The sequence below is a fragment of the Hemitrygon akajei genome, chromosome 11 (assembly GCF_048418815.1).
Source record: "Hemitrygon akajei chromosome 11, sHemAka1.3, whole genome shotgun sequence".
In the NCBI taxonomy this organism is placed as follows: Eukaryota; Metazoa; Chordata; class Chondrichthyes; order Myliobatiformes; family Dasyatidae; genus Hemitrygon; species Hemitrygon akajei.
Window position 1 is genome coordinate 58,562,720 of NC_133134.1, and position 24,985 is coordinate 58,587,704.

At 42.1% G+C, this 24,985-nt stretch overlaps 1 protein-coding gene across 3 annotated transcripts in view; it reads right to left on the reverse strand.

The window, feature by feature from the left end:
- Positions 1-377: 377 nt before the first annotated feature.
- LOC140735650 (ATP-sensitive inward rectifier potassium channel 12) overlaps positions 378-24,985 on the reverse strand; it is an 84,831-nt gene continuing 60,223 nt past the window's right edge. For 2 of the 3 annotated variants that reach the window (XM_073060946.1, XM_073060945.1), the window contains one exon: positions 378-4,019. In XM_073060946.1, coding sequence (XP_072917047.1) covers positions 2,719-4,017 — 1,299 coding nt within the window. In that variant the 5' untranslated portion in view covers positions 4,018-4,019 and the 3' untranslated portion in view covers positions 378-2,718. Of the gene's footprint in view, positions 4,020-16,405; positions 16,542-24,985 lie in introns of all 3 variants that reach the window. The other variant, XM_073060947.1, reaches the window with a different exon arrangement.

Sequence of the window (24,985 nt, forward strand, 5' to 3'; positions counted from 1 at the left end):
TATCACAACTTTATGTTTCCTGCAGTTGTCTGCTATCTCTCTGCAGATTTGCTACATATTTTTATTTTGCACTGTTTTGTTTTGGAAAATTTCTCTATAATTTATATATAACATGTTTTGTGAGTTGTTGTCTGAATCTATGTGCCTGTGATGTTGCTGCAAATAAGTTTTTATATTGTACCTGTACCTCATGGTACTTGAGCATTTGACCATAGACTCAGCTTGACTTGACTTACACAGTATGTGTAGCATTGTCTCATGAGATTTGAATGTTATGCATGAAAATTTAGTAAAACAATTCATAGTAACAAATAACTTTTAACATCTGTCATTAAAAAACAGGTGAATTAACATCACTGAAAAAAGACAAACTCCCATTTGTATTAGAATTCTTTTTTTTAATTTAGTAAATTCTTTGATCATCCAATAAAATAAAACAGAACCCAGAATCATTCTTTACATTTACAATCTGGGTGAAGAGGAAGACTTCCACAGAGGTCAAAGTTCACCTTATCCCTTTAAGAGAAATACCATTTTTAATCACAAGCTTCTATGCTGAGACGTATCGCAAAAATTAAAGAGGAAAGAAACTAAAGTAACAGGAACACTGGGTTAAGCTTATTGGCTACATCCAAAACAAGGAGGTTGTCTAGCATAATTGATGGTCAAAGCAATTAATACAGTCTCACAAGTGCAAGGCTGCAGCAGAGAAGCTGATGATGCTGTCACCATGGTTACCTAGTGTGAGACACGCCACAAACGTTCCCGTGGTATCACACCCCTATAGTAGGTACAAGGATTTCACACAACAGGTGTCAAAGACAGTGCCTTCTCAGAAGGCATGGCAAATGCTAAAGAGTGCCACTAATCAACAAAAGCTAGAAGAGGTTGGAAAACCCTGGCAGGAAAGAGTACCTTGAAGTTAAAAGTACTGCCCCATTCATGCATCACCCACCTGAAATTTCAGAGGATGCTCTTTACAAGAGGGCCTGTGCATTCTGAAGCCTCTCCACAGTGACTGTGGGACCACCTTCACCCACTGGTTGCATCAGCATAAGAAAACTTGCAACCAGCTTCTGAAGAGTAATTGGGGATGGACAATTAATACCAGTGATGCTCATTCTGAGAATAATTCTTTAAAAATAAGATCAGTGGAAGTTGAACGTCAGTCCATTTTGGTGGACCCCAAAGCTGGTGGGGAAATGTGCACCATAAGATTTACCCCCCTCCTCTCCCCATGGCTATAGACCATATCTCAGGCCTTTCAGCAGCTGGTGTCCTCTTGCCTCTGAGGATGCCCTGGGGTAACTAATTGCCCACCTCACTGCTGATGATGGCAGAACTGCCAGCAGAGAAGAAATATCCGAGCAGAGAGTTTCCATGCAATTTGGCATTTTTGTAAAAAAAAAATTAATCAAAATTCTGGTAAGGACATTATGTGAGTTATTTTGTTGGGTTCAGTTCTCAGTACGGAGCTTCACTAAAAGCCTGCTGTAAGGCCCTGACGATATATCAGTTCTGAAATGAAAGCTCCCATTTACCATCAATGCAGACTTGGAATAGATCCTTGGAGCTTTATTCTTCCTATTTCTGTCTTGTGGAGAAACACTCTACCTTGAGACATTTCCTTTAATTTATTCCCTGATAGTAATTAACCATAGCACTCATGCCGGCTAGGTCTATACAGTATGTAACATCATTTTTCCCAATTATACAGTGTGCGAGTGTATGTGTAACTCTGTGTGCCTTTATGTAAATGTAGGTGGGCAGAAAGTTCACGAGTGTGTGCTGGCCTGTCTGTCTGTAAAAGTACCAATGAATGGATGTGTATTTGGGAGTTTGCTTTTGTGTATTGTGTATATATAAAATATATGGGAACATCTTTCTTCTTAGCTAGGTCTATACATTATATATAATAGAACTCAGTCTAGCTAAGTCTGTACAATGATATTATCTTATGAAGCAATTTGTATTTAAAGATAAAGATCTTTGATTTTACAAAAATGTACTCTGCTTGAGCGACATTCATGTGACAATTCGCGTGCGAATGATACCTTTTTTTTACACACCTCAGGAGCTTTGTGCAATTTTCACCTCGTACAATGTCTAGCTCTTCACACTAGTTAAGTGCACAGGTAATTGTGCGGGCCAGCTTCAAGCCACACACGCTCTGTGTGGTTGACTTGATGTGCATTGATGCTTGGTAATTCCATCTCTGCTCTCTTGTTCATTTGCCAGCGGACACAAAAATACTTCCTTTCAAGTAAAATGTCAAATGGTGAAGAAAACCCTAAGGAGCATTAAGTCTGGTCTGACAAGTTGAATGGCCTATTTGCAAGTCTAAACATCATGGTTTTATTCTAGATCTATTCTCCTTAAAGCTCATGGTTGCACACATTCTAAAGGACTTCACATCCAACATCTTGCTGTAACCAGTTACTTGACTTCCTACATTAATGTCTAAATCCATTGCAAAGGTAATTGTTAATATTACATAATCTCTTAAAATCTTGACGATAATAATTCTATCTTGCTCACATTGAATGCTAACCCATTCTGTTGCATTGCAGCAATCATTCAGCTTCATTGTTGAGAATTCCCTCCACCTTTACAATCAAATTTTTACCGATTTCTATGCTGTACCTTCATTTATGGCACTCATGATGATCAGAATCCCATTGCTTATTTTGTCAAAAGGGTCACAGTAACAGTCAAAGGTCATATTTCCGACTCCCTTCTGAACGACCTTTGATCCAAAGCTAATGTTGCCTGTAACCGGTCAAATTCATGTCGGCTGCTGTTGGGACTGGGGTTATCCAACATCCTGCTGCCATCATCCTCACCCTCATCGTCCTCGTCCCGGCTCATGAAAGCTAACTCATTCTCATAGCAGAAGGAGTTCGTGCTGGGAACGAGGAACTTGCTCTCCATCAGATCCTTGGCACTGCAAGAGGGTGTTGTGGGGACGTCATAGGTTTTATGGAAATGTGAGTAGTCAACTTTGTACTGGTCCTTCTCCTCAAAGAGCACTGGCTCAAATCGCTGACCCCAGAGGATCTCGCTGGCCAGGTACGAGCTGCGTGCCTGTGTGGTCATTGCTGTGGCTTCCACCATGCCTTCAAGGATTACCACAATCTCAAAATCAGCCACCTCCAGGTCCTGCTTGCTGATGCCATACAGTGGACTTGACTCATCAATTTCATGCAGGATAGTTATAGGGGAAACCAAGAATATGCGATCATACCCTTTATCAAAACCCACATCAATATCAATCTGGTCAAGGGGAATGTACTCTCCTTCCTCAGTGATCCGTGGTTTGATTAACTGAGCCCTGACGTGCGCTTCAACAATATGACTTTTCCTCAGGTTTCCAACTCGCCACATAAGGGAGAGCTTGCCATCCCTCATGGCTATCACAGCATTGTGGCTAAAGAGTAAGGTCTGGGCTCGCTTCTTTGGCCGTGCCATCTTTGCCATTATGGCTCCAATCATGAACGAGTCTATAATGCAACCTACGATAGACTGGAAGACCACCAGGAAGATGGCCAATGGACACTCCTCAGTCACACAGCGAAACCCATATCCAATGGTTGTCTGAGTTTCGATAGAAAAAAGGAAGGCAGCAATAAATCCATTCACCTGCGAGACACACGGGATAAAGTTCTCATCACCCAGGGGCTTCTCCAGGTCTCCATGGATCAGAGCAATGAGCCAGAAGGCCAGGCCGAAGGCCAACCATGAAACGAGAAATGCCAGAGAGAAGATCAGCAGCATATATCGCCAGCGCACATCCACGCACGTGGTGAAGATGTCAGCGATGTACCGCTGTGGCTTGTCGCTCATGTTTGCAAACTGCACATTGCACTGCCCATTCTTCTTCACAAAGCGGCTGCGGCACTTCCTCCTCGTGTGGATCTTCCCATTGCCGTAGCCATTGATTCCTGGCATGGTTGTCAACCTCAGTCCGTCTTCTTCAGAGGACACAATGCTGTAACGGTTGTCACAGGCACCAGTCATTCCTGTCCGCAGAAGTGAATTTGCTCAGTTGGGTGTCAACCCAAGTGCCAACCATGAACCCCCTTCCCCCCACCCACCCACCCCCACCCCCCAAAAAAAATTGAAATGAAAGAAAGGTAGAGTCTTTGAAAATTGAAGCAAATCCAGGCAGCTGTGGTTGCCCTGAGCGGAGTCTTGTCAGTGCAAAACCCTGAAACAAGAATAAGTGTGGTTAAAATGTGCAATATTCAGAAATGCAGCAAATGCATTCAAAAACCTTGCAAATAATGTCAGACTCAATTGCATTAGGAACAAGTGTGGACCATTCAGTTCCTGCAGCCTTGCTATCACATCAGGTTTTGTCACAGTGGAACGGGACATGATGGCACTTCCTGAGGTGCTGCCAGGAGAGGACTCTGTTCTTGGACTCAAACAGCATGGAAGTAGGCTCTTTAGCTCAAATGGTCCACGCCAACCAATATTTGCATCTAAGTGAGTTCCATTTGTACTTGTTGGCCCATATTCTGCTACCCATGTCCTTGTCCAAGTATCTCTTACATGCTGTTTCAACCATTTCCACTGGCAGCTCGTTCCATATACTGACCACCAACTGTGTAAATATATTGCCCCTTAGATTCCTACTAAATCTCTCGTCCTCACATAAACCCTATACCTCTAGTTCTTGATTCCCCAAGCCCGAGAAGAAGACTGTATATTCTCCATATCAATCCTCTTTGTGGTTTTAAATACCTCTGTAAGATTACCCCTCATTCTTCTACAGTGCAATGAAGAAAAGTTCAACCTGCTCAATCTCTCTCACAACTCAGTCCATCAAGTCCTGGCAAAATCCCCATAAATCTCCTCTTCCCAGCTCCATGGCAGTTCCTGCACATTCCTGGTTGGCCCTACCATCAAAGGAATATTCAAAAGATTATGCCTCAAAAAGTTGGCATCCATTATTAAAGGCCCCCCCCCCCCCCCACCTCAACCACCCAGGACATGCCCTCTTCTCATTACTACCATCAGAGGAGGTACAGAAGCCTGAAGACACACACTGAATGTGTTTGGAAAAGCTACTTTCCATCCGCCATTAGATTTCTGAATGGGACAATGAACCCATTAACACTATCTCACTATTTTTGCTCTGTTTTTACCACTTTATTATATATACATATATATAAAATTAAGCCATCAACCAACCTAATCTTGTGTCCTTTTGAGCAAAGAAGAGGCTGTATCTGAGCTCACTGACAGTTGTAGGCTTGTCTGTATTTATTATCAACCACCTATTTACTCCACTCCTACACTAATCACATTTTATTCTCCCTTCCTTCTCATTATCTCCATCCCAATTTCTACCATTCAGCCACAATATGTACAGAAGTCAATTAATCCACTAGCATGTCTTTGGGATGCGGGAAGAAACAAATACCTCAATGAAACCTGTATAGAAACATAGAAACATAGAAAATAGGTGCAGGAGTAGGCCATTCGGCCCTTCGAGCCTGCACCGCCATTCAGTATGATCATGGCTGATCATCCAACTCAGAACCCTGTACCTGCTTTCTCTCCATACCCCCTGATCCCTTTAGCCACAAGGGCCATATCTAACTTCCTCTTAAATATAGCCAGTGAACTGGCCTCAACTGTTTCCTGTGGCAGAGAATTCCACAGATTCACCACTCTCTGTGTGAAGAAGTTTTTCCTCATCTCAGTCCTAAAAGGCTTCCCCTTTATCCTTAAACTGTGACCCCTCGCTCTGGACTTCCCCAACATCGGAAACAATCTTCCTGCATCTAGCCTGTCCAATTCCTTTAGAATTTTATACGTTTCAATAAGATCCCCCTCAATCTTCTAAATTCCAGTGAGTATAAGCCTAGTCGATCCAGTCTTTCTTCATATGAAAGTCCTGCCATCCCAGGAATCAATCTGGTGAACCTTCATTGTACTCCCTCTATGGCAAGAATGTCTTTCCTCAGATTAGGGGACCAAAACTGCACACAATATTCTAGGTGTGGTCTCACCAAGGCCTTGTACAACTGCAGTAGAACGTCCCTGCTCCTGTACTCAAATCCTTTTGCTATGAATGCCAACATACCATTTGCCTTTTTCACCGCCTGCTGTACCTGCATGGCCACCTTCAATGACTGGTGTACAATGACACCCAGGTCTCGTTGCATCTCCCCTTTTCCTAATCGGCCACCGTTCAGTTAATAATCTGTTTCCCTATTCTTGCAACCAAAGTGGATAACCTCACATTTATCCACATTAAATTGCATCTGCCATGAATTTGCCCACTCACCTAACCTATCCAAGTCACCCATGCATCCTCTTAGCATCCTCCTCACAGCTAACACCGCCGCCCAGCTTCGTGTCATCTGCAAACTTGGAGATGCTGCATTTAATTCCCTCATCTTAATCATTAATATATATTGTAAACAACTGGGGTCCCAGCACTGAGCCTTGCGGTACTCCACTAGTCACTGCCTGCCATTCTAAAAAGGTCCCGTTTACTCCCACTCTTTGCTTCCTGTCTGCCAACCAGTTCTCTATCCACATCAATACCATACCCCCAATACCGTGTGCTTTAAGTTTGCACACTAATCTCCTGTGTGGGAACTTGTCAAAAGCCTTTTGAAAATCTAAATATACCACATCCACTGGCACTCCCCTATCCACTCTACTAGTTACATCTTCAAAAAATTCTATAAGATTCGTCAGACATGATTTTCCTTTCACAAATCCATGCTGACTTTGTCTGATGATTTCACCTCTTTCCAAATGTGCTGTTATCACATCTTTGATAACCGACTCTAGCATTTCCCCCACCACCGATGTCAGACTAACCGGTCTATAATTCCCTGGTTTCTCTCTCCCTCCTTTTTTAAAAAGTGGGGTTACATTAGCCACCCTCCAATCCTCAGGAACTAATCCAGAATCTAAGGAGTTTTGAAAAATTATCACTAATGCATCCACTATTTCTTGGGCTACTTCCTTAAGCACTCTGGGATGCAGACCATCTGGCCCTGGGGATTTATCTGCCTTTAATTCCTTCAATTTACCTAACACCACTTCCCTACTAACATGTATTTCCCTCAGTTCTTCCATCTCACTAGACCATCGGTCCCTTACTATTTCCAGAAGATTATTTATGTCCTCCTTAGTGAAGACAGAACCAAAGTAGTTATTCAATTGGTCTGCCATGTCTTTGTTCCTCATGATCAATTCACCTGTTTCTGACTGTAAAGGACCTACATTTGTCTTGACCAATCTTTTTCTTTTCACATATCTATAAAAGATTTTACAGTCAGTTTTTATGTTCCATGCCAGCTTTCTCTCATAATCTTTTTTCCCTTTCCTAATTAAGCCCTTTGTCCTCCTCTGCTGGTCTCTGAATTTCTCCCAGTCCTCAGGTGTGCTGCTTTTTTTTTGCTAATTTATATGTTTCTTCTTTGGACTTGATACTAGCCCTAATTTCCCTTGTCAGCCACGGGTGTACTACCTTCCCTGGTTTATTCTTTTGCCAAACTAGGATGAATAATTGTTGTAGTTCATCCATGCTATCTTTAAATGTTTGCCATTGCAAGCATGATCACAGAGAGAATGTACAAACTCCTCACAGACAGCACCAGAGGTCAAGATTGAAACTCAGACCACTGGAGCTGTGAAACAATAGACCTAATTGTGCCAGTTTCTATCATGCAGGATGAAACCAGTAGCTGTTGGGGTCTCACGCAGGACATCATTGTCAACTGATGTGGGTCACTCTCTCAATTCTGATCAACTGTTCAGTTTTGATTCCTCGGCTGGCTTTGATCACAAGAACACCTCACAGCAATGGGTTGGCAACTCCATTGCCAGCATTCTCCTTCTCTGGCAGCTTTCCAAGTGAGCTGGTGATATTGTAACAGTGCTTTGCTCTTAAAATGAGCTCAGTAGGAGCTGCTGAATACCTAGGCAAAGGCAGCCATATGTGCACAGGACATTGAACTAGGAAGAGTCCATTCAGCCTCTTGTACCTGCTCTACCATCCAATAACACCATAGCTAATTGTTTTACCTATGTACAAGCCCCACACCTCTTAACTCCCTCAATATCTAAACATCTATCTCTGTAGCCTTGAGGAGAGAATTCCAAAGATTTACTGGCCTCTGGGTGAAAATGATTCTTCTCTTCTTTGATCATGGCTGACCCCTTACTTTGTGATGTTGACCCCTGACACTAGGCATTGCAGCCAAGGGAAACATCTCCATATCTACCCTGCCAAACTTGGTAAGAATTGTGTAGCTTTCAATTAGATCACCTTTCATTCTTCTAAATTCAGGACAGTACAGACATGATCTGTGTCATCTCTCATACAACAAACCTACTGTCCTAGGAATAGATTGGATGTATTTTTAGAGTGCTTTATCTATCTCATTTCCTCTTTCCTTAGGAAAGGAGAGCAAACCCCTAAACAATTTTCTAAATGCAGTCTCACTGTGAGTCTATTACTGGAGCATAACATCTTTACTCTTATAGTCAAATTCTCTTGCAATAAAGGTCAACACATCAGCTGCTTTCTTAATTGCCTGCTGTACCTGGATATTAACTTTCAATGATTCATATACAAAGACACCCAAGCCTTTGCAAACACTAGCACCTTGCAATTGTTCAGTATTTTCTTTTCTTTCCAATCAAACTGGATGACTTCATACTTTCCCACATTATATTCCATCTATTAGATAGATAGATAGATAGATAGATAGATAGATAGATAGATAGATAGATAGATAGATAGATAGATAGATAGATACTTTATTCATCCCCATGGGGAAATTCAACTTTTTTCCAATGTCCCATACACTTGTTGTAGCAAAACTAATTACATACAATACTTAACTCAGTAAAAAAATATGATATACATCTAAATCACTATCTCAAAAAGCATTAATAATAGCTTTTTAAAAGTTCTTAAGTCCTGGCGGTAGAATTGTAAAGCCTAATGGCATTGGGGAGTATTGACCTCTTCATCCTGTCTGAGGAGCATTGCATCGATAGTAACCTGTCGCTGAAACTGCTTCTCTGTCTCTGGATGGTGCTATGTAGAGGATGTTCAGAGTTATCCATATTTGACCGTAGCCTACTCAGCGCCCTTCGCTCAGCTACCGATGTTAAACTCTCCAGTACTTTGCCCACGACAGAGCCCGCCTTCCTTACCAGCTTATTAAGACGTGAGGCGTCCCTCTTCTTAATGCTTCCTCCCCAACACGCCACCACAAAGAAGAGGTCTCCACAACTGACCTATAGAACATCTTCAGCATCTCACTACAGACATTGAATGACGCCAACCTTCTTAGGAAGTACAGTTATGCCCTTGCCTATTCACTCAACCTGTACATATCCCTTTGAATTCTTCTCAAAGCCCTTGCTAGCAGTTATCTGTGTCCCATCTTCAAAATTTGATATACTACACTTGATCCTATTGCCTAAACCACTAAATTGCCCAGCTGGACCATAGCACCAATTGTAACACCTTACTGACACCAGTCATCCAACTTGAAAAATACTCATTTATTTCTGTTTTCTATTTTTATCCATTCTATCTGTTTAAGAGTGGTGGGTGCCAAGTTTTTGGGTGTATTTAAGGCAGAGATTGATAGGCTCTTTAAGGGAGTTAATGATGCAATTTATTCTGCTCCAATGTCTTATAGGATTACAGTTATGACCAGTTAACCAATTTATTGGTTCATCGTTATCTATTCTGCAGGTTGCAACCTTAAAAAATGTCAATAGATTTGTCAAACATGATTTCTATTTCTTATATCCATACTAACTCTGCCAAATCATTGTTTTCCAAATATACTGTTGCCTCTGCCTTAAAAAATAGATTCCACCATTTTCCAACATCATTCTCTAACATATCCTGAAAGACAGTTATCTAACACATGGATACAAATCCCTCTCAGCTATTAGAATGGTTCCTATGAATACCTTTCAATATTAACTCTATCTGATAGCACATGGCTGCACAGGTGGACAGACAAATTTCTAGCAATTGTAATTGCCAACTCTGGTGGCAGAATTTCTTACATTAATATATCACATTAATCTCCTCCCTCCACCCATGCCATTTCATGTCATGTTCCATCCTTTATCTCAAATCAATGGTAGGGAAGCCACTGGAGAGGATTCTTAGGGATAGGATTTACGGGCATTTGGAAAAGGATGTCAGAATGGCTTTGTGTGGTGCAGGTCATCTCCTACTAACTTAATTGATTTTTTTGAGGATGCGACAAAGGTGATCAATGAAGGTAGAGCAGAGGATGTCTTCTATATAAATTTTAGTGTAATGTCCTGGTTAAGATTTCTACTGCGTTGCTGTGGGGTAGTTTATTCAAGCAGTTTTCTGTAAAAGCATTGTATCCTGCTTCTAGAATGTTTTGGTGTTGGCTAAAGTTAAGGAGCCATGTTGTTCAACTTAGGACTGTTGTGTTAGCCAATCAGGATGGTGGGAAGGTTCTACAGAGAGCTGAGCAGAGAGAGATTCTTACAGACAGTGGTCAGGTCAATGGTCTTTTATCGGGTGAAAGGGAGAGGACGAGGGAAGATGCGCAGATGATCCTATCTTAAGGGAAGACCTTAATGCAAGAGTGCTTCACAAGACAAACGTGCCCAAGAAGGGAACCTGTGATTGGTGATGAGAATTCAGCACCATGAGTAAAGTAGTACACCCGACCACTACAGACATGAGCTCCAGTGTCTATGTGCACATTTAGACTGGTTTAATTGTAATGGGCCCTTTTATTTTTTTCTTTTCCTTTTCTTATCAACTGTTTGATAAAGTTGAAATTGGTAAATATACTTGCTTTATAAATTTCATCCTGGTGTACAATCTGTTATTTCTTGGCGACCAATAATTGTGTATGGTCTGTATTCACACAGCATTTGCTCAAATTGAGGTTCCTTTAATCAGAATCACCAATGTTCCTGTTTGGTTGAACCCCAAATCATACTGATAATAGACATATATTGTTTTTGAAAGGCAGCCTTCTCACCGAGTCACATGACTGTTTGCAGAGTTAGCTAACGAGCCAAGTTTGTATACAAGCCCCAATGAGATGGTTACATTCATAAGGCATTTGATAAGTTCGATCATAGTTGGCTGATCCAGATGATTAAGATGCATGGAATCCAAGCAGTTTTGGCTATTTGGATTCAGAATTGGCCTGCCCATAGAAGGCAGAGTGTAGTCGTCAAGGGTCTTCTCTTATAGTTGGAGGTCCATGTCCAGCGGTGTTCCACTGAGATCCATATTATGACCTTTGCTCATTGTGATATACTTAAATGATTTAGATGAAAAGGTGGATGGGTGGCTTGGTAAATTTGCAGATAATATAAAAATTAGTAGTGTTGAGGGTAACGTAAAAGATCACCAAAAGATAGAGTGGGATATACAAACGGTACATTAGTTGCAGATATGGCTGAAGAAAGCGTTTAACCCAAGCAATTGTGAGGTATTAAACTCTATGAGATCGATTGTAAGGAGAAAGCACACAATTAATGATAGAGCCTTTAACCTGGCTTGGTACAGAGAGATCCACAGCTCCAGGAAAGTGGCTGGACAAGTTGCTCGGATGGTAACGAAGGCATATATGACATGCTCGCCTTTATTGCTCAAAGAATTGAGTTCAAGAATCAGTAGGTGATGTTGCAGCTTTAGAAAGCTCTTGAGAGGCTGCATCAAGATTATTGCTTTCAATTCCAGTTGCCACATTGTAGGTAGGATATGGAGGCTTTACAGGATATGGATATGGAGAGGGTGAAGAGCAAGCTGTAAGCTTGGACAAACTTGGGTTATTTTCTTTGGAGCAGTGCAGAGTAAGGAAAGACCTGACAGATGTTTGTAAGATTATGAGAGGCGTAGGGAGAGTAGGGAGAGTAGGTAGAGTAGGGAGAGTAGGGAGGGTAGGGAGAGTAGGTAGAGTAGGTAGAGTAGGGAGAGTAGGTAGAGTAGGGAGAGTAGGGAGAGTAGGTAGAGTAGGGAGAGTAGGGAGAGTAGGGAGAGTAGGGAGAGTAGGTAGAGTAGGGAGAGTAGGTAGAGTAGGCAGCTGCTATTTTTCTCACAGGGTCCAATTGTTTAATACTGGAGGGCATACAATTAAGGTGAGAGGGGGAAAGTTCAAAGAGTATATATGGGGCAAGTTATTTTTAAACAGAGAATGTTGGGTCCCTGGAATGCACTGCCAGGGAGGCAGATATGTTAGTAGTGTTGAAGAACTTTTTAGACAGGCATGTGTATCCAGACAATGGAAGGACATGGACTACATGTGGCAGAAGGATTTAGTTTAATCATGCATCATTAGCTGAATTTGTTGAGCACAACATCATGGGGTAAAGATCTGTTCCTGTGCTGCACTGGCCCCATCTCCCCAAAGGGTCATAACTCAATGATGATTGACTGGTTGAGTCTTGACTCTTGTCAAATGGCTTTGTTCTCTGGTCTTTCTAAAATCAGTAAACCAAAATTTTTGTAAAAAAAGATATAACGAGTCCCTTTCCTCACACGTTCTCTTCCAGGTGGTGTTTATTGCAATGCCCTGGAGATCATCCTTAATCATGTGAAAGTCAGGAGGGAAGACAAGCCTGGAGGATTGTCAAACATGTCTCGCTCCATGACATGCTTGTGGCATAAGACCAGCAACACATCCTTCTAACAGCCTCCATAAGGCTCCAGATTGTTTCCATGACATGGATCCCTCTGCTTGGGCCCATTCCTTTCTGCTGCTGTCAGCACACTGCTTCCTTTTGGCTTTCAGACATCACTTCTGGCAGAGGTTCCACCCTTTACAAGTCTGAACTACCTATAGTCAACAGACACCCAGTTGATTCCAGAATTTTCATTGTGTGATTCTAGTGGGATAGAAAACCAACTTTGTCACCCACAGATAGTATACAACTTAGAAGACCATGGATTTTAGCATCAAACAAGTCACATGCAGGTTAAATGATATTCAGCAAGAGCCACAGATATCATTGTGTATTTAGTCAGCTGAAAAGCACTGGATGCATAAGTAAATGGTAAACTGGATTACTGAGTTAATAAATTTGCTCATACAAACTCTAAACTCTCTTAAGAAGTTTACTAAGATCTATCCCTTTATTCAGGCCTTTGCTCATCATGTTACACAGCTTAATGCTAAATATTTTTGATGATACTCCTACAAAGCACTTTCTTGTTTTTAAATTTTTTAAATTTATTTTCATCTAGCGATACAGCACGGTAAACAGGCCCTTCCAGCCCAACGAGCCCGTGCTGCCCAGGTACACCCATGTGAACAATTGATCTACTAACCTGTACATCTTTGTAATGTGGGAGGAAACTGGAGCACTGGAGGAAATCCGCATGGTCACGGGGAGAACGTATAAACTCCTTACATACAGCGGCAGAACTGAACCCCAGTCGCTAGTGCTGTAATAGCATTATGCTAACCGCTACACTATCATGCTGCCTTCAGAAAGCTATGCTGAATGTGCTACAGGACGCTTCCTACAAAGCAGCCATTAGGATTTCAGATCTTACCAACAAATTTGGTAATAAAATTACCATTCAGATTTTGGAAACAAAACGAGTTATTGAAAGCTTTCAGGAATATCCCCAAAGGGATATTGGTAGGAAGAAAATTTTATCATCCATCTGTAGATTCACTCAAACCCTGAGTTTGTAGCCTATTGGGCCTAGGTAATAAATATGTGAGCACTTTAAGTGCTGCCTATTGTATTTAACACTTAATTTTCCTTTTTAATTCCACAGTGAATATAAATGACAAAAAAGAAAGCCAAATGCACAAAACAATTATTGAGCAGAATCATTGGCTAACTCCAACCTCAGCTCATTTTTACCAGCAATTACAATTCTCCAAGATGACATTTAATAGATTGGTTTATAGCAGACTCTAATTAAGTGGAATCGTATTAGACGATCGATAATCATGTCCAGTTTTTTTCACCTTTGTCAATGGACTATGCACTCAGCAGGAATTGCTGACAGTACTCAGTCAATTTGGCTTAATGAGGCACTGGGCAGCATCCCAAATCTGGGTCCAGATCTAATTTTGTATTGTAAAAGAAATGGTGAGGTGCTTATTGTTTTTCACCTTTCTTCCCTCCACAGTCTGCTTCAGCTATGGAACTAACCACTTTAAGTGAGGGGTCAGAGAATTAACGACTCTATAATTAGTGACAATGGCACTACATACCTTTTCCTCACTGACCCCTTTCTTCAAGGTAGCTCAAATATATTCAGAGTTGGAATATATTTGGGAATGAACCTTGAAAATACCATGTCCCTCCTTGAGACATCAAAGCCCCCAATGCACAATGTATTAAACTGAGTCCAAATATATTATACATAAGCAAAAAAATGCAGATGCTACAAGTCTGAATGAAAAACATAAAATGATGGGGATACTCAGCAGTCAGACAGCACCTGTGGGGAAAGAAACAGAGGTAATGTTTCAGGTCAGTTTGTTATCCCTCCCTAGTTTCTCCCAAATAAACCCAACACAGATGGTGCTGGGTATTTCAAACATTTTCTGCTTCTATTCAAAACACTTGGTGCTCTCAGCATTGGCATGAGTCAGACACCTAGAGTACAGGAGCCTCTGTGCTCTTAGTAAGATATGAGAAGAGTTGTCCAATCAAGCCAAATCCTTTGAAAGTAAAAAATTCAGTTTTCACAAACTGAATTCAGCACATTTTAAGCCCTTGTCCGTTTAAAACAAAAGTGAATGTGCTTATATGAATAAAAGCATCATTTGTCCATGTGTCACACTATTCCTTTTCCAATGTTAAAGCTTGTTATGTCTGTAATAACTCTGGATGTTCAGGAGGATTTAAAATCCCGAGGGGAGGAGCTGCTTAATCTTTAATCTTTAATCTTTTTAACATTTGTTTGCAAAATGAAGTCAAGATCTTGAAAGGAACTGATTGACCTGATGTTTGTACCAAGGCTAATTTAATCATTGCTTGGTGATTAATTGAAATAAAACCAAAGAAAACAGCAAATCCTAAATGCGGTGACTCAGAGGAAGATTGCTGTGAGTTTAAATCATACCCTAAAGTCTTAAAATTAAAAAACAATCCAAACTGATACAGTGGTGCAGCGCTGAAGGATAGCTGGACTGTAAGAGGTCATGGGATCACACTAACCATCACCCATTTACACTAATTCGACATTAACCCATTTTTATGCTCTCCATATTCCCAGCAACTCCTCTCAGATTCTACTACTCACTTATTTAATACAAGGGTTAATTAACCAGACAACTTGTGTGTCTTTGTCTGGGGGATACCCACACAGTCACAGGGAAAATGTTTAAAATCCAAACAGACAGTACCAGCAATCAGGACTGAACTCTCCATTTAGAAAGCTGCAGCTATGAGGCAGCAGCCCTACAAGCTCTGCAACTGCACGGATATAAATAAAATAAATCAGGAAATATAAATAAATATTAGCTAGGGTCTGGAGAGAACTCCCTGCACTTCCAAAGAAGAGGCAATGATTTCTTGTCCATCTTGGTCAATGGCTATTATTCAACCAACATTCAAAAACAATTGAAATGAAGATATTGCTCCATGTTAATTGCAGGATGCTGTTTCTGTCTGTCACAGCCATCATACTTCAGAAAAGTAGTTGATAACTTTTAAAAGGTCTGTGGAATTGTTGGGATCAAGAAATATGCTGTTTGTGTCTTAACAGGGATGAATGGAAAGGATTTTTATACAATGGCAATGGATGGGAATTCTCTACAATGAGTGGAAGGAAAGGAATTTATTCCACAGGATCTGCATACAATGGAATAGATGTGAAAGGGTTTAATTTGTAGGAATTCTACACAAAAGGAGTAGGTGGAGGGAAGCTAAGCAGAACATCCACAGTTAAATCAAATTCTGTTTATCTTGAAAGCTCCATTTCTTTTTGCATTAAAATAAGTCAAAAATTCCAGAAAATAAGAACAAGCTGTTTTGCACTTGAAATATACAGTGGTTAATGTTTGAGTTGGACGATTACATTTGAATCCATTCACTTCAGCAATGAAGGGCCTTCTGCATTGTTGAAGCATTTTCAGTGATTATTTCTGATCTTTCACATGGCACTGGAGATCACATCACTGCCAAATTCTTTGGGAATTGCCTGGCTTTCTCCAGAATACCAGAAAAAAACAATGAGGACTGTAAAATTTTAATGTGTTCCATTATTGGTGCTTAAGCCAGTATCAGAGCAGGACCTGAATGGGCAAGAGCTTGGGCTGCCAACAGTTTCTTTCATCACATTGCTGGCTGCCGGTAATGTGGCACCTTGATTACGTTCATTTTCTCATGCAGTTTCCATGAAAAATCAAATGTTAATGCTAAACTGAGTGCTTACCAGGACAATTGTTAAGATTGTGATTTTCATGCTAGGGAGCTTCGTGAGTCTCAAAATCGATACACAAGAGACTGCAAATGCTGAAATCTGGAGCAACACACAAAAAGCTGGAGGAACTCAGCGGGTCAAGCAGCATCTGTGGAGGGAAATGGACAGTCAACATTTTTGGTTGAGTCCCTTTACTCAGACTGCCTTTTACGAGTGGTGGGGGTGACTCCTAGGCATAGAAATAGGCACAGGGGTGGAGACAATGAAAGAAGAGGGCTACATTACGGCTGGCACGGAACTTGTTCAGGTGTGGGGGTACGGGGGTGAGGCTGCTGCTGAGGACAGACCATTCTGGCTCAGAGAGAGTAAGGTCAGAAGGGACGGGTGAGGCACAGCAGGGATTAGAACTGGGGTCAGTCCAGATGAAGGGTCTTGACCTAAAACATCAACTGTCCTTTCCTTTTATCGATGCCACCTGATTTTGAGTTCCTCCAGCATTTTGTGTGCAGTGTTATTTGTGGGCTGTTTAATCCATGGTTTACTCTGGACAGTAGTGGGCTGTATCTCAAATAATGACGAGTCTGACTATGTGAAGGAGACAGCGAGCTTAGTAACATGGTGTCATGACAACGACCTTTCTTTCAATGTCAGCAAAAGAGCTGGTCATTAACTTTGAAAAGGTGGGCAGTGCACGTCTACATCAATGGTGCTGAAGCTGAGAGGGTGGAAAGCTTAAATTCCTAGGAGTGAACATCACAAATAGGCTGTCTGGTCTAACCATTTATATGCCATGACTAAGAAAGCTCGCCAAATCCCCTACTTCCTTAGGAGACTGCAGAAGTTTGTCAACTCTTCCCAATTATTTTTGTTGCACCATAGAAATCATCTCATCTTATCTTGGTAACTGCTCTGCCTGTCATCAGAAGAAACTTTGGACTGTTGTGGACACAGCTCAACACATCATGGAAACCAGCCACGAGGAAATCTGCAGATGCTGGAAATTCAAGCAACACACACAAAACGCTGGTGGAACACAGCATGGATAGACATATCAGAATGGGAATGGGACGTGGAATTGATAGACATATCAGAATGGGAATGGGACGTGGAATTGATAGACATATCAGAATGGGAATGGGACGTGGAATTGATAGATATATCAGAAGCTATCCATGGCCTCCTCTACTGTCAAGATGAAGCCACACTCAGGTTGGAGGAACAACACCTTATATACCGGCTGGGTAGCCTCCAACCTGATGGCATGAACATTGATTTCTCTAACTTCTGTTAATGCCCCTCCTCCCCTTCTTATCCCATCCTTGATATATTTAGTGTTTTCCCCCCTCCTTTGTGTGTTCTCCATCTCACTCTGGTGCTCCCCTCCCCCTTTCTTTCTCCTTAGGCCTCCCGTCCCATGATCCTTTCCCTTCTCCAGCTCTGTATCCCTTTTGCCAATCACCTTTCCGGCTCTCAGCTTCACCCCATCCCCTCCGGTCTTCTCCTATCATTTCACATTTTCCCCTCCCCATCCTATTTTCAAATCTCTTACTATCTTTCCTTTCGGTTAGTCCTGACGAAGGGTCTCGGACCGAAACGTCGACAGTGCTTCTCCCTATAGATGCTGGCTGGCCTGCTGCGTTCCACCAGCATTTTGTGTGTGTTGCTTCAACTCTTATTCCACTTCTTCTGTCTCCATTTTAATTCTACCCATCTGCCTTGGCTCTATACTATTTCATATCTATCTCAGATAAACACCTATTGATGACGGATATAGTAGATCCCTTCCATTATATCTTAGTCCTCCACTTACAAAGACTAACATTCCATTAGGTTTTTTGTTTATTATATTTGCCTTTAAAACTACACGTATGACCCAGATCCCAGAATTTTCTCTGGACCTCCCACTGTTTGCAACTCAATAAACACCAAATCTCTCTTCTTCTGCTCCAGGATTGATGATCACAGATACCTGCAGTGAAACCCTTCTGCTATCTTTTCATCCAGTATCTTTATCTATCAATAACATTTTGTGATTTCAAGCTCCTCAATACAAAATTTACTAATCCACCAATCTGTGCACAATTAACAAGCTTGAATATATGATAAACAGGAGACAGTCTGCAGATGCTGGAAATCCAAAGTTACACACTGGAGGAACTCTGCAGGTCAGGCAGCATCTATGGAAATTAATAAACAGTCAATGTTTCAGGCCGAGATCCTTCTTCAGGACTGAAATGGAAAGACGAAGATGCCAGAATACAAAGGTGGGGGGGCGGGGGGGCATTGGAGGCTTGCTAGAAGATGATGAATATATGGCTCCCTACTGTTATATCTTATTAAGAAATAAATTGTGTAGTAAAAGCCACAATAAAAATCATTGTAGGGCATAACTAGTTACTTACAATTTGAATACATACCCCCTTTATCCCTATTCCTTGTCTTCTAATTCCTCACCAAATACCAACTTAAGTCAGCCACATGGCTTCAGTTTCTTACTATAGGCTAACAGTTTCTTTGAAGACTTACATTTCAACCATATCTCAGATACAGCACATAAACAGGCCCACCAGCTGTCAACCACCTATTCTACATTAATCTGTTTTTATTCTCCCTACACTCTCTTCAACTCCTCCTTCCCAGGTTCTACCACCCCATTTCACAAGAGACCATGTACAGTGGCCAGTGAAGGATATCACTGGGGTGTCTAGAAAGGTGCTGTCGTTCAATTAGTTTTAAACAGATACAATGTGCCCTCTCAGGGTAAGCATCTTTTGACATCACTGCAAAAAGGGCAAAGAGTTATTGCTGATGTTCTGGCCACTACCTACACTCTCACCCACAACATTACTGAAACAAAATTTCAATGCATTTATTTTCAGGAGCTTATTTGTCCCATTTCAGCTGTGACTGTGCTGAAAAAAAAGTACAATGTTGCCTGCAGGTTGTCATGGGTCATCCTGAAAAAAGCATGAATGGTGCTTATGCAAATAAACTTTTTTTTTCCTTTTAACCTTTTCCATTGCCATCTGGAATTCAATATGCATTCAGTAATGTCTCACAGCTACTCTAGCCACTTCCCCCTTGTCTTCCTTCTCTTGTCAGTCGGTGCTCCTTTTGCAATCAAGGAGCTCTTTACCCCGACTTTCTTTCTCCGCCACTTTGCCCCGCTGCCGTTGGGCATTTAGACAGATGTACTTGTACCCTGATGGAGTGCCACACTGTTTATGTAAATGAGATGACATTTATACTCAAATAGCAGATGGGAAAGTTCAGCATTTTGTTCTCGCAATTTGGAGCTTGGACTAGATGACCGCATTGAAGCTATATTTACGGGTGAGGTTCCTTGTGCAATTACTCAGAAGGGATGCTTAAAATAGGATTCTTAGGAATATATTAAGGAGCTAACAGCCTCTCCTCCCAGCTGCTTGCTTTGGGTTTCCATCTTCACCCTGTCCTTGCTCTCTTCTTCATCCATTTTGCTCCTGTGCACTTCCCCCCTCCTTTATTGCTGTTTGCTCCGCCCGACAAGAAGAGAGGAGGTAGACATTGTGTGAATATCCCACTTTTTTGTCAGACTCAAGGGGATGTCAGTGGAAACTGGCACCACTGTGGATCTATGATTTACTGCTTCTGTACGTCCTACAACGTCATATCTTATCACTGTGGTCAACTCTCAATATTAGATAAAGCTTCCACTTCCTCTGTGCCAAGTGTCAGCGGTTTGTTGACAAGCCACCAGTAACTGGACAGTGACTAAACAGTTCATTGATTTTAATAATTAATTGGCTAGATTGAGAGGGAGATGTTCTCCCTTGGACCTTAAGTATTTAAAATGTGAAATGGAAGTATTAAGAAACATTGGAAAACAGAAGTGGCTGATGAAATGTGCCAGGAATAAGCAGTTACCAGTTATTTAGATCTTGGTGTGTAGGATAAGATAATGTCAGTAGTTCTCAGGTTAATCTCCATCATAGGCAAGCTGGACAGATTTTTGAAGGTGAGGAATATTCCAGGGTTAGACACAAATTCAAGAATGTAGGGCCAAGTATGGTCCTTTTCAAAGGATCAGTCAGACCAAATGGATCCCTTCATAGAGCCATAATTTCATAAGGTCTAGGAGCAGAAGTATGCCATTTGACCCATCAAATGTGCTCTGCCATTCATTTATGGTGCATTAGTTTTTAACACCATCCTCCCGGCTATTCCCATAACCCTTAACCCCTTTACCGGTTAAAATTTTTTATCAATTTTATCACTTCCTTATCACTTTCTCATCAATTTTATCACCTGCACCCTACGAGGCTCCAAGTTCTCACCACTCCACAGGATCTTCCTCCTCTTTCCTCCACCTCTGTTCTCATTACAGCCCCTCAACTTTGGACCTCATATCCCATTCTCAAACACCATACTTACTAAATCCTCCTCTCCTCCTTCCTCTGAGATCACTCCTCTTCTCATTTCACCCCTCATCTCATCTCAGCTCTCCCCTTATTTTCCTCTGAGCCTGATTCTTGCCCCAGTCCCAAACCCTGCAAGGTCTCTACCATCCCCCTGACCTACCCCTCTCTGATGTTGAGTGGTCTGTCCCAACAAAGGCTTCACTTTTGTACTCCTGTGTTCACATCTGAATGAGATCTGGACCCACCACGATGTTGAGATATTTTTCTGTTGCCTCCACCTCTGTGTCTATTTCTTTGGTAGAGTTCTCACGTCTCATGGATGACTCCTTATCACATCTCCAACATTATATTTCCTCTCGGATACCCCCTTCAGGCCCTTTGACCTCTTTCCACTCTTTCATCACCAGTTGCTGCTATGACATCAATTGCCTCAACTTCTTCTCTTTCCTTGCCAACTCTAACATCAACCCATCCAAAAGTGCAGCCCACAACTCACTTTAAACCAACCACAACCTAGTCATCAAACCCACAGACAAAGGTGATGCCTTACGGAGGCCAGGCGACAGCTCTCGGATACCTCCTCTTATCAACTCCCGGGCAATGACCTTACTCACAAACTCCAAACCATCACCTCTGCACTGTCATAGACCTCATTACATCAGGAGATCATCCCTCCACAGCCACTAGCCAACTTCCAACCCTTTCTCTATTACATTAATAACTACATTGGTGCTGCTTTCTGCACTAGTGCAGACAGAACTCTTCAATTTTGTGACACTGGTTACCAGATTCCACCCTGCTCTTAAATTCACGTGTACCATTTCTGGCATTTCTCTCCCTTTTTTAGATCTCTGTCTCCATTTCAGGAGACAAATTACCCCTCTGATATTTACTCCCACAGCCATTTAGACAATATTTTCCTTCCTCCTTTTTGTAAGGATGCTATTCCTTTTCTCCAGCTCATCTGCGTCTGCCGTCTGCCCTTTCTGCTCTCAAGGAGAGGTTTTCTGTTCCCGGACATCTGAAATATCCTCCTTTTTCATGAAAGGTGGCATCCCTTCTGCTCTGGTTGATGGAGCTCAATATAACCTCTCCTCTGTTTCTGGTATATCTGCTCATACCCCGCCTCCTCCCAGACAGAACAGAGTTAGAGTCTCCCTGGTCCTTGCTGTTTACCCTACTGGCTCTGCATCCAATATAATTTTTTATAATTTCTGCAACCAGCCATATCTTTTCCTCTCCGACCTTTTCTCACTTCTGCAGAGACCATTTCCTCCATGACTGTCTAGTCCACTCATCCATCCCTGCCCATACCTCCCATACTCATGGCCCTTCCATCTCCCCTTTCAGTAGATATGACACTTGTCTTTACACTTCCTCCCTCACCACCAGCAACCTAAACAGCCATTCCAGCCGAGGCAAAAGTTCATGTGCATCTTTTTCAATCTTGTCTACTACATTTGATGGCCAATCTGAGCTCCCAGTTACAGATCATTTCAATGGCTCTTCCCATTCCCATGCTGATCTGTCTATTTGGACATTCACCACTGCCAGCATGAAACCCAACAAGAAAATCAACAACACCTATTCTGCCTGGGGAGTCTACATCCAATGGCATTAACACTGAAACCATCTCCTTTTCCTTCTTTTCTCCCTTTCCTCCTCTTCTTCCCCCATCTCCTCCTTCTGATCCTCCAGTCCTCCCATTTTTTCCCCTTTCTAATCTTTCCCCCCTCCCTTCCCAGCTCCCCTTCAGCCATCTTCTCCAAATCCTAGCTCCATCCACTCACTTCACAAACAGTTTCTCCAATCACCACCTGCTTCCAACTGTCATTTATGACTCCTCCAGCGGTTCCGATTCTCATCTCCATTACCTACCCGAATTTAGCACTGGTAGTGTTTTGTGTTGCTGCTCATCTCCTTCCAGCAGCTGTCGCCTATCTTCACAATCTCTCCCCACACCTTGCTCTATCTGTTTTTCCCTTTTTTTGCCCTTTCTCTTTGTCTGCCTTCATCTGTCATGAACCTGCCACGGTCTCCCAACTCCACCTGCCCTCACCTCTCCTCCCTGGTACTAACTGGCCTGTTTCCTTCTCAGTCCACCAATCACCAAGCTTTCTCACCTCTCCACCTTTTCTCCTCATGCTGGCTATTTCACCTCTATACCCACAGTCCTAATAAAGACATTTCAACCAGAAATGTCGACAGCTTCTTTCCTCCCAAAGATGCTGCATTACTTGCAGGTTCCTCCAGCACATTGTTTGTTGTTACAGATTGCAGCACTAGCAGTCTCTTGTGTCTCTAAGAACCTGTCAATCTCTACGTGATCTCCACAGCCTCTTTGGCAATGAATTCCACACATTCATCAGTCTCTGTCCAGAGAAATTCCTCATCATCTCAGTTTTAGAAGGATGGCTCTTTATTCTGAGGCTGTGGCCTCAGATCCTAGACTCTCCTACTAATGGAAACGTCATTTCTGTGTTTACTCCATCCTGGTCTTTCACTATCTGATTGGTTTCAATGAGATCCCCCCTCATCCATCTGAACTCCACTGAGTACTGGCCTAGAAGTTTCAAACTCTCTGCCTTTCATTTCTGGGATCATTTTTGTGAATCTTCACTGGATCTTCTCCAGAGCCAGCACATATTTCCTCGGATGCAAGGCCAATTACTCACAATATGGGCTAATAAAGCCTAACAAAGCCTCAACAAATATCCTTGCTCTCATATTCTAGCTGCCTTGAAAAAAATGCGATCATTATATTTGCTTTTTTCACTTTTCTGAATTCTTTTCCTATTTAGAAAATAGTGTACAATTTATTTTTTTCTGTCTTCCTAGAAGTAGAAGCAGGTTTTGGAATACACATCCAGTGATTCTTTAAGCCAGCAGGACAGACTGAATAGGTGCTTAGAAAGATACACGGGATGGTCAATGTTATTAGTTGAGTGTGGAATTATGTTGGAACGATATTTAACGCTATTTATACCACAGCAAGAATAATGAACAGAGCTCTGGTCACCACCTTATAATTACACTGGAGAAGCTATGAGAATGTTGCCGAGACTGGAAAGTAGTTGCTCTGAAGAAAGAATGGATAGGCTAAGGGTGCTTTAGAGTCACAGAGCACTACAGCACCGAATCAGGCCCTTTGGTCCATCTGTTCCGTCCCAGACTGTTAATCTGCTTAGTCCCATCAACCTGCACCTGGACCATTGCCCTCCATTCATGTATAGTACCTTTCAAACATCTCTTAAATGTAAATTGTAATCAAACCTTCATCCAGGGTTTCTGCTGGCCACTCTTTCCACATCACCCCCTGAATAAGAAATTCCCCCTCTGGTTACCCTTAGAATTATCACCTTTCACCTTTAACCTCTAGTTCTAGTATCACCCAGCCTCAGTGAAAAGGCCTACTTGCATTTACCCTATCTATACCTCTCATTATTTTCCATAGCTCTGTCAAATTTCCCCTCATTATCCTATGCTCCAGGAATAAAATCCTATGCAAAACACACAAAGTTCTGAAGGAACTCAGCACGTCAGGGAGCATCAATGGAAGTGATAAACAGTCGATGTTTCAGGCCAAGACTGGTCTTCGGGATTGGAAAGGAAGGGGGAAAATGGCAGAATAAAAAGGTGGTGGAGGAGAAGGAGGATAGCTAGACAGTGATAGGTGAAGCCAGGTGAGTAGGAAAGGTAAATGGCTGGAGAGAAGAGTAGACTATAAGAGAAAGGGAAGGAGGTGGGGGCAACAGGGAGAGGTGATAGGCAGGTGAGATGAGGTGGAGGCCAGAGCAGGGAGTAAAAGAAGAAGGGAGGGGAGGGAAAATCTTTTTTTCACCAGATGGAGAAATCAATGTTCACGCCATCAGTTGGGAGGCTACCCAGATGGAATATAAGGTGTTGAACCTCCACCCTGAGGATGGCTTCATCATGGCATCACGAACTGCCATGTCGGAATGGGAATGGAAACTGGGATTAAAGTATTTGGTGACAGGGAAATGGCGGATGAAGCGGTGGTGCTCAATGAAGTGGTCCCCCAGTTTACATTGTTTCTTACTATTGTACAGGATCCTGCAGAGGGAGGACTGGATATAATAGGCAATCCCAGCAGGTTCGCAGGTGAAGTGTTGCCTTACCTGAAAGGACTGCCTGGGGCTCTGAATGAAGGTGAGTGTGGAGGTGAATGAGC